General features: G+C 46.8%; 1 protein-coding gene across 2 annotated transcripts in view; it reads right to left on the bottom strand.

Moving 5' to 3' along the window:
- The window catches only part of slc39a13 (solute carrier family 39 member 13), an 11,471-nt gene extending 3,438 nt beyond the window's left edge, over positions 1–8,033 (bottom strand). The window contains exons 1-4 of one of the 2 annotated variants that reach the window (XM_042703982.1): positions 7,787–8,033; positions 5,825–6,172; positions 1,846–1,953; positions 1,344–1,468 (exon numbers count right to left, since the gene is read on the bottom strand). In XM_042703982.1, the coding sequence (XP_042559916.1) occupies positions 1,344–1,468; positions 1,846–1,953; positions 5,825–6,164 (573 nt within the window). In that variant the 5' untranslated portion in view covers positions 6,165–6,172; positions 7,787–8,033. Of the gene's footprint in view, positions 1–1,343; positions 1,469–1,845; positions 1,954–5,824; positions 6,173–7,427; positions 7,743–7,786 lie in introns of those variants that run through there. The other variant, XM_042703983.1, reaches the window with a different exon arrangement.
- Between the last annotated feature and the right edge of the window lie 883 nt (positions 8,034–8,916).

Consider the following 8,916-nt stretch of genomic DNA (forward strand, 5'->3'; position numbering starts at 1 on the left):
CAGACTTCTTCCTGTGGCGGGAATTTGTTTATGTCCTAGCTGTGACAACGTGATTACAGGCATCATGGAGGTAGTTAAAAACAAACGGTCATCTGGAGAGTTTTAAACGATACTAAACGAAGGGAAATCTACTGCATGGAGATATTTCTGCTTAGTAGTCGATGCGGATTATAATGAGGCTGTTGGATATGTCCAATGTAAGAAGTGTGAAGTTTTAATGAAATATGATTGATGCCATCCTCTTTCTCCACAACAACATGGATTAAACCTCGATGGTTGGACTATGTAGATAGTTTTATAACGACGTTTTCAAGAAAAAAAAAAAAGATCTTCAAATGGTAAGATTAGCTTGTTGTGCCTCCTCTGGAGTAGCATATACCGTGAGTTTTATTTAGGCATAGCAGATGCCTGGCGTGTGTAATGTGTAGGCTAATTTGAATAATTTAATTTAAATATGCTTATTTGCCCTCTTGTGCGCGCTTGTGCGTTTAACAGCGCTTGTTTGTGTGAGCAAGTGCATTTATCTGTTGATGCCCGAGTTTAATAAAGGCAGGCTATTCGTAAAAAACGTACGTAAATGTGTCATTAGTATTAGTTGAGACATTGACTCCGTCGGGCTCGGACAAAATATTTGAATGGCTGTCGGTCTCGGGCCGGGCTCGGGCACTACTCTGTCAGACGCGGGCCGGGCTCGGACAGAAAAATTCGGCCCGATCCACCCTCTAATGTGTGTGTGTGTGTGTGTGTGTGTGTGTGTAAGCCTCCAAGGGTGATGCCCCATTTGTGTGTCGTCACCTCTTCGAGCTCAACAAGCATTTCTGCACAATTCCACTGGTAAACACACCAGCAAACTACAGCAGAGCACAACACAGACAGGGCAACATGAACCAATGAACCAGACATCAGATAATACGGGTGACTGAGAAAAAGGCTAGAGCTCCCCCTGGTGGCCATTTCAGCAACACACACTACAAACATTCAGGGCTTACAGAGAACACTGTGCTCGCTGTGTCTGTGTCTGCGTGTGCGTGCGTCTCTGCGTGTGCCTCTCTGCGTGTGCCTCTCTGCGTGTGCCTCTCTGCGTGTGCCTCTCTGCGTGTGCCTCTCTGCGTGTGCCTCTCTGCGTGTGCCTCTCTGCGTGTGCCTCTCTGCGTGTGCGTCTCTGCGTGTGCGTCTCTGCGTGTGCGTCTCTGCGTGTGCGTCTGTGCGTGTGCGTCTCTGTGTGTGCGTCTCTGTGTGTGCGTCTCTGTGTGTGCGTCTCTGTGTGTGTGTGTCTCTGTGTGTGTGTGTCTCTGTGTGTGTGTGTGTGTGTGTGTGTATGTCTGTGTGTGTGTGTGTCTTACAGTGACTCTTGGTGTTTCGTTGGGGGTGTCCTCATCAGGGAACATTTTCTCCAGCAGCAGGAAGGACATCAGTCCCAGGAGCACCCACAACCCCTGACTACGGTAGTGATGCTCATAACCTCTTTCTAGACAGAGAGAAGGAGAGAGAGAAAGAGAGAGAATCATGTATTTTTATTATTGTTCCCACTTCTCCCTTTCCCTTCTGATGTATCTTGTGTATAGATATACGTGTTGTTTTATATAAATCACACATTATACACCCAACCCAAATGCTTTGGCAATACTGTACAACGTTATGGCCATGCCAATAAAGCTTCTTTTGAATTTTAGAGAGAGAGAGAACATAGTATGTGAATGACAACAGCTGTCTTCCCGGTGGTATAGGATAACTCACCAGCAGACAGACAGAGAGCACACGACACACAACAGTAAGAAAAGAGAGAAGAGAAGAGCAGAGAAGAGAGAGAAAGGAAGAAAGAAAGAAAAAAAAGAAGGCGCTGACCTGGAGTACAGGAGTGGGCCCAGGCTTCAGGAAGGAGGTGCAGGAACACGTCACCAAGGAGACCACCAATGGCAAAGCTCAACAGCCTCTTCAGCTTCTGACAGCCAGCTATACACAGGACACACAGAGAAGAGTCATTAGCGTGACATTTGGTCCAGTAGACTGGCACATTAAATAGGAAATGTACACACACACACACACACACACACACACACACCCCCCTTGCGCTTTCATACAGACCCTCATGTTCCAGTTGAGTGTGGCTTTGATTTGTGAATGAAAGAAAAACCTTTCAGACCCCGACACCCTCTCTAAGAGTCCCTTTCACTCCACAGTGCGCACACACACACACACACACACACTGTGCACACACACACATAAACACACACCATGGAAACACACCTGAAAGAGAGGAGTACTGCCCTGCCATTTCCTCACACACACACACACACACACACACACACACACGTACAGACAGACAGACACACACAGACACAAAATGTAACTTTTCACTGTCTGGGATAGGGTGTGTGTGTGTGAGAGAAAGAGAAGGAGACAGGGAGGGAGAGAGAGAGAGCGACACACCCTTGTGTATTAACACAATGTCCAGTGTCCTACTGCTTGACCTATTTTCCAACTATGGGACAAGCTGAGACACGGCAAACACAGACACACACATCTGATCTTGCCTTTCCTCTTAAAGATTCATATCTGCCTCATGCTTAGGTAAATAAGGAGAGGAGGAGGACGTGGACGAGAGGGGAGCAGACATCACACACACACACACACACACACACACACACACACACACACACACACACACACACACACACACACACACACACACGCGAAGAGGATAGGAAGGAAGACCAACCCAGACATAAGGAGGGGAGGGTAAAGGATCGGGGAGGAGAAGGGAGAAAGAGTGGAGAGGAAAGCAATAGCCCAGAAACCAGGAGAGGAGAGGAGGAGAGAGAGGAGAGAGAACAGGAGGAGAGGAGAGGAGAGGACACACGTCCGCTGCACTGGAAGCTGTAGCACTTTGCCTTTGCCTGACCTATGAAAGTCAACACAGAGCTAGGATAGGCCCCTACACGAGGACACACACACACACACACACACACACACACACACACACAGAGGAAACTGTGGTTTCCCATCTCACATTCCAGTCCTTATGTCACCTTTTTCTGGCTTTTTCAGGCTACAGCTTTCAGCCCCATGTTAAACTGGGTACTGACTGGCCGATGACCTCACCTTTAAAGCTTAGAAGAAAGCTTTGCTGTTGCAACTGGGGTGTGTTTACTGCTGCTTGGGTTGCAAACACAAACATGCGAGCACGCACACGCACACACACACACACACACACACACACACACACACACACACACACACGTGAGGTGGCAGGTTTAAGTGCCCCATTTCAAAATAGTTGCCTTTGGTAATGCAGCTAAAATGGGCACAGTTGCCCCAGCATCCACCCATAAGTCCTGTGGTTTTAGGGTGGAAGGCCTGTTGTCTAGGGAACATCCCTGCTATGGCAATGGCCATCCAACAGTGTGTGTGTGTGTGTGTGTGTGTGTGCGTGTGTGTGTATTTGTCTATGTCTGTGTGTGTGTGTGTGTGTGTGTATGTATGTATGTATGCATGTATATATGTGTGTGTGTGTGTGTGTGTGTGTGTGTGTGTGTGTGTGTATGTGGCTTGTAAAAGATAACCTTCACTGTTATGATGACTTTTAATTAAAGTTTTATTTACTTGGTTTTTGTGATTTCAGTCTCATACAGAGTAAACTGTGTTAGTAAGTAGAGGCCTCATCATGATTTGGGTTTTATTGTCATTTATCTGTTCATTTACAGAAACTCAAGTCACTTCCTGTTTATGATGTTAATGAAAAAAAAAAAAATCATACCGTAATCTTTCTTAATCTTCTCACTCTTTTTTTAAACTCTGAAATGCATAATTTTGGTGCTTTTGCAACTGAAGAGATCAAATGTCGTGAACTTGAATAAAGTGTGCGACCTTTAGATGATGAATACCGTCCAGAAATACTGCACTAATAGCAGGCTAAGTTAAAACAAATTTAGTCCACATCGCCCTGCCCCTACAGTGAACACAGTGACTGACAGGAGTTTAGCTGACACACACACACACACACACACACACAAACACACACACAAACACACACACAAACACAGCCAGACAGAGCTGTTGCAACTCAGGCCCGCTAGTCCAGACAGGGACTGTTACGTGAGACACACACACACACACACACACAACGTGCCTCAAATGAAAATAGCCTTGGCTCATGGCCAGATGTGCTTCTCCCGTAAGAGGGGGAGAGAGACAGACACAGAGAAAAGCAAGAAAAGGAATGAAAGACAGAGGGAGGGAGAGAGAGATAGAAGGAGGGTGAAGAAAGAAGAGACAGGCCTGCAAGAGATGCTGTTCATTCCTTTAGCACTCCGTTGTTGTCCGGTGAAATATCTCCTACACACACACACATTGCTCTGAAGACACATCTACTGGTCATGGTCAGCTCATTCCTCACACACACACCCACATACACACGAGAACACCACATCGGAGTCAGTGAAGGCAGCATGAGAACCTCACACACACAAACACTGGGTCGGGAACATTCCACAGCACACACTGGGTCAGGACCATTCCACAACACACACACACACACACTGGGTCAGGACCATTCCACAGCACACACTGGGTAAGCACCAGTAACTGGGTCCTCCATAATTCATTAGTTTAAATTTTTATTTAGTCTTTCAGATTTCCTTTTGATTGAAGTTTAGTTTTAGTTCGTTTTACGGGGCACAAGTAGTTTCATTTTAATTTTTATTGTGAGGGACTGACTAGTTTTAGTTTAGTGTTTAGTTTGAGTTTTCCAGGTATTATGAAGAAAGCCTTGTGCTGAAAAAGGTAGGATGAAAAAATGTGTGAGATTGGTCCTTTTTCTGAGGCCGGTGTCTCTCAACAAGTCAAACAGTACAGGGCAGAGTGGTGTAGCAACCACAGTGCAACTCAAGGGGGGAAACAGAAATGAAGCGGATTTGACTATTCTATTTTGTTTTAGTTTGTGTGACTTTGTTCATGTAGTTTTTATTTAGTTTTCGTGTTTTTGAAAACTGATATTTTTACTTCAGTTAACAAAATGATCTTTCCACAGCTAGGTTAAGTCATAGTTTTGGTGAACTCTAGTAACCCTGTATGGCAGTCTGCCTCGGCTGAGGGAACTGAACTACTGTAGGCAGAGACGGCCAAGGAACTGAGCGCTGGCCAAGTCACCACACTGGAAATCACTCACTGTGCTGAGGGTTCATTTTAGGTGCTTCCCTCTCTGCTGAAAAACATGTGGAATCTGCTCGGGTTCAGCCATCTTTGCTTTTGTCAGCGAGCCAGCCAGTAGTTATGCGTGTTCAGAGTTTCCGTGAATGTGACTGTGTTTCCGTGGACGCGGCTGTGTTTCCATGGACACAGCTGAGTTTGGCTGCTGTGGTGAGTCAGGCGCCCCAGAGGAGAAGCTCCGGTTCGGAAACTTCTAGAATCATCAGGAGAGGCAGAGTGCACAGCCCAAACCTCACACACACAGTACTCACTCGCACACACAGACCCAGTACTCTCACACAAACACACACACAGTCACATGCCTTTGTGGACATCATAGTGGAGAGAAAATAGAAATAAAGATAGAAATAGATGGATATGAGTAGATTTGAATCATGAGGAACAGATGCAGATTTAATTAACACACACACACACACACAGAGGCAAAATGAATGCTCACACACACAAACAATGAATGAAGTAGAATGACTAACTGCCTTAGTTCTGCTTTAGTTTCTGTGTACCGGAGGGATCTACCAGAAACACACACACACACAGACACAGACACACAGACACACACACACACACACACACACACACACACACACACACACACACACACACACACAGGTCCTACCCTCAGTTTTCAGTGCTGCTCCAGCCTCGATGGGGATGACGAGGAGAGGTAAGATCCCACTGAGGCCCACGGCGAAGGACCCGACCAGGGAGCAGAACCACACATCCGCTCCGTCCCGCGACAGCAGCTCGGCCAGGGAGCGGAAGCCCAGCAGCTCCTCCGCACACCACTGGCCAGGTCCGGCAGCCGCCACCGTCGCCGGGGCGACCGCCGTCTGGGCCATCTTCCTGCCCCCCGAGGAGCTGGTGCAGGTGACGGCCAGCAGGGCGGCGCCCAAGAGTAGTGAGGAGGCAGCCCACAAAGGCCGCAGCATGGAACGCACTGAACTCTGGAGATACATTCAGGGCACTGGGGGAGGTGAGAGGAGAGGGGTGGGGGAGGAGAGGAGGGGAGAAAACAGGAGATACATTAACCACCCATATCTGGCAGGGTTGTCAGGGTTAGGGTCATGCCAGGCCAGCTCATTACATTCCCTTCATTATCAGTATAGCACAGACATACGCCACCTCCCAAGCATGCTTATACTTCCCTCACTCACATATTTCCTCACTTAACAGATGCCCTTAAGTGGCTTACAGTGCAGTGCAGTTATACAGGTTCCCATCTCAACCTCGGGGTCATTTCACCCACTAGAACAGGCCTGTCGTGATGCCCTCCTCTCCCCACATAGTGGCACATCAGCGGTAGAACACAGACGTCCTCCTTCATATACACAAAGATCAATACAATGCACACCACATACACTGCAAATCACAGTCACCAACACTGGAACAGCATACGAGACCAGAGCACCAGACTGTGTAGTCTTGTAGCCGTGCATTTAGACCTAAGAGTAAACTCCATCAGTAAAGAGTAAACGCCATCAGTAAGTTCAGTCTGATACTTTCAACGAGTTGCCACATGCAGACCTGTCGTTACAAAATATCTAACGACTGAAGGCTGTTGCCAAAACCAAGACTCGTAATAATCTGCCGTGCAACATTCAGTACGAGTTGCGGTTCTTTGCTTTGACTATGAGGAGTACCGGTGAGTGGACAGGACAAATAATCGACCGATATTCAGCGGGAAACCCTGCAAATATTGAGGTATTCATGTGGCAGCAACTCATGTACGCCTCACAGCTGCGTAATTCCCCGCCAGGTCCGCTGCCCAGCCCGCACGTCTATAAGCCGACTCGGGCCGCGGAGCGACATCCAGCGCTGATGTGGTGTCTGGGTGACTAAAACGGACGTGGTTATGTCCGACTTGGCTCGGGCTGCAGCCAACGCAGTGTGTTAAATGGAGCCTCTGCCCAAGGTAGCGACACATTTTTGGAATTGGCTAGCAGGCCTGGGCCTTTGGTAAAACAACAAGCAGCTAACATTTTCGATATATGAATGCCATTGACATTTAGCAAATATCCGAATTAAACACCAAACTGTGAAAATGATGGAGAGCTGTCTGAAAAAAACATCAAGCTAACGTTACTTGAATCTTGGTAGCAGAGCAGACACAATGCGAAACATTTCTTTACACGGCTGCAAAAACTACAGCAGTTTATCAGCAAGTTTTAAGGTACCAAGCAGAACTTTCTATAGCAACAAAACTGTGATGTTCTACGAACCGGATGAAAGATCAAACAGCCCGGGGAACATAGGTACTTCATAAACACCATGAGGACCGCTGCCACGTTATCGTTGTTTTCATGTCAAAATCAAAACAGACTGCCATGCATATGAATTGAAAACAACAGGATGCTGTTCAAAATCACAGACTTTGTCGAATAATGATCCAACTGTCGAAGACTCGCTATCGGCTATAACACAATTGCTTCAACCAGCCATGCCAGTACAAAACTAAAACAAAACGTCAAAATCACAACTTGCGTGTTATGAGGTCGCTTACGAAGATATTAACTGTTGTTTAAATTTTCGGCAGAGAGAGAAAAAAAAAGTAAGCAAGAGGCGCAAGCGCGTTGTTTACCCGGCTGAGTTTCCTGCAGAGATTGCTCCGGTGTGTCCCTGCCATCCAGCTCACCGCGTCAGGCGCAGCTGTGTTTGGGCGCCCAGGCTGCAGGCGACTCTCAAGAAACTCCGCTCGTTGGATTTCGCAAGAGTGTTTTCCAGAAGCAGCCACGTCTCAGGGCCCGGAAGCCTGCACTTCACCACGCAGGAACGGAACTGAACGGGACCTACTTCCGCGCCTGCTGCAACCACTGATCTGACCATAGACATTGAAGGCATTTGTTGTTTCAAAACTGAAGCCGGAGCTCAGTCTGGGACCCATGTGTGAAGAGTTCGGCCCCGAGGAACGTTGCATTTCTGTAAAAAGTCAGCATCATATTACACCTGCCATAAGACGGCATCAGTTTACATTTTATTTTAGACCCCAGTTTTCTCGAGACCTCGACTTTGGACTATTTATGTCATTATCTGGAGATAACGAAACTTTGTTTTCCCGTGATAACAACATTGTTAATTAGTTATTCGGGAAGATGACACATTGTTTTTCCACTCCCTGTAGTGTCCTGTCCTGTAGCAATGACTGAGCGGGAGTAGATCAATTGATCAATGATCAATGCATCACATCTCTCAAGGCCTGATGGCAGCCTGAAAAAGCTTGAGAATATCCACAGTAGACATTTTGGGAGATCACAACTCATTTGCTAGGTGTCACATTGGCCGAGTGAAACATCAGCCATAGGCTACAGCATGCTTTTGCTTTTTAGGATGAAAACAACAAGGTTGAACAGGGTTTGTTTTATTTCATCTATATCACACACCAGAAAACCCATCTCCCAAGGCCTCCTTGCCAATCTGATCACCAGTCCATCACAACATTAAGCTCACGTTGACTAGCTCGCCAATAGAGCTTCTAGCTGCCCTCTTCGTTTTACCTGAGATATCGAATTAATTAGGTTGTTATTTCGGGAAAACAAAGTTGAGATCTTGTGAACACAGTCGACTAAACTAAATGTAAACTGATGCCATCTTAGGGCCTCCATAAACCAGGAATCATATCCTATAGTCTGACTATGCAGTTCAGTATGCTGAGAGGGAGAGGACTCAGAAGAGAATAAGGCTACAAGCAGTAGGTCAAAGGGTAGACCCTAA

The sequence above is a fragment of the Clupea harengus genome, unplaced genomic scaffold (genome assembly GCF_900700415.2).
Source record: "Clupea harengus unplaced genomic scaffold, Ch_v2.0.2, whole genome shotgun sequence".
Taxonomy (NCBI): Eukaryota; Metazoa; Chordata; class Actinopteri; order Clupeiformes; family Clupeidae; genus Clupea; species Clupea harengus.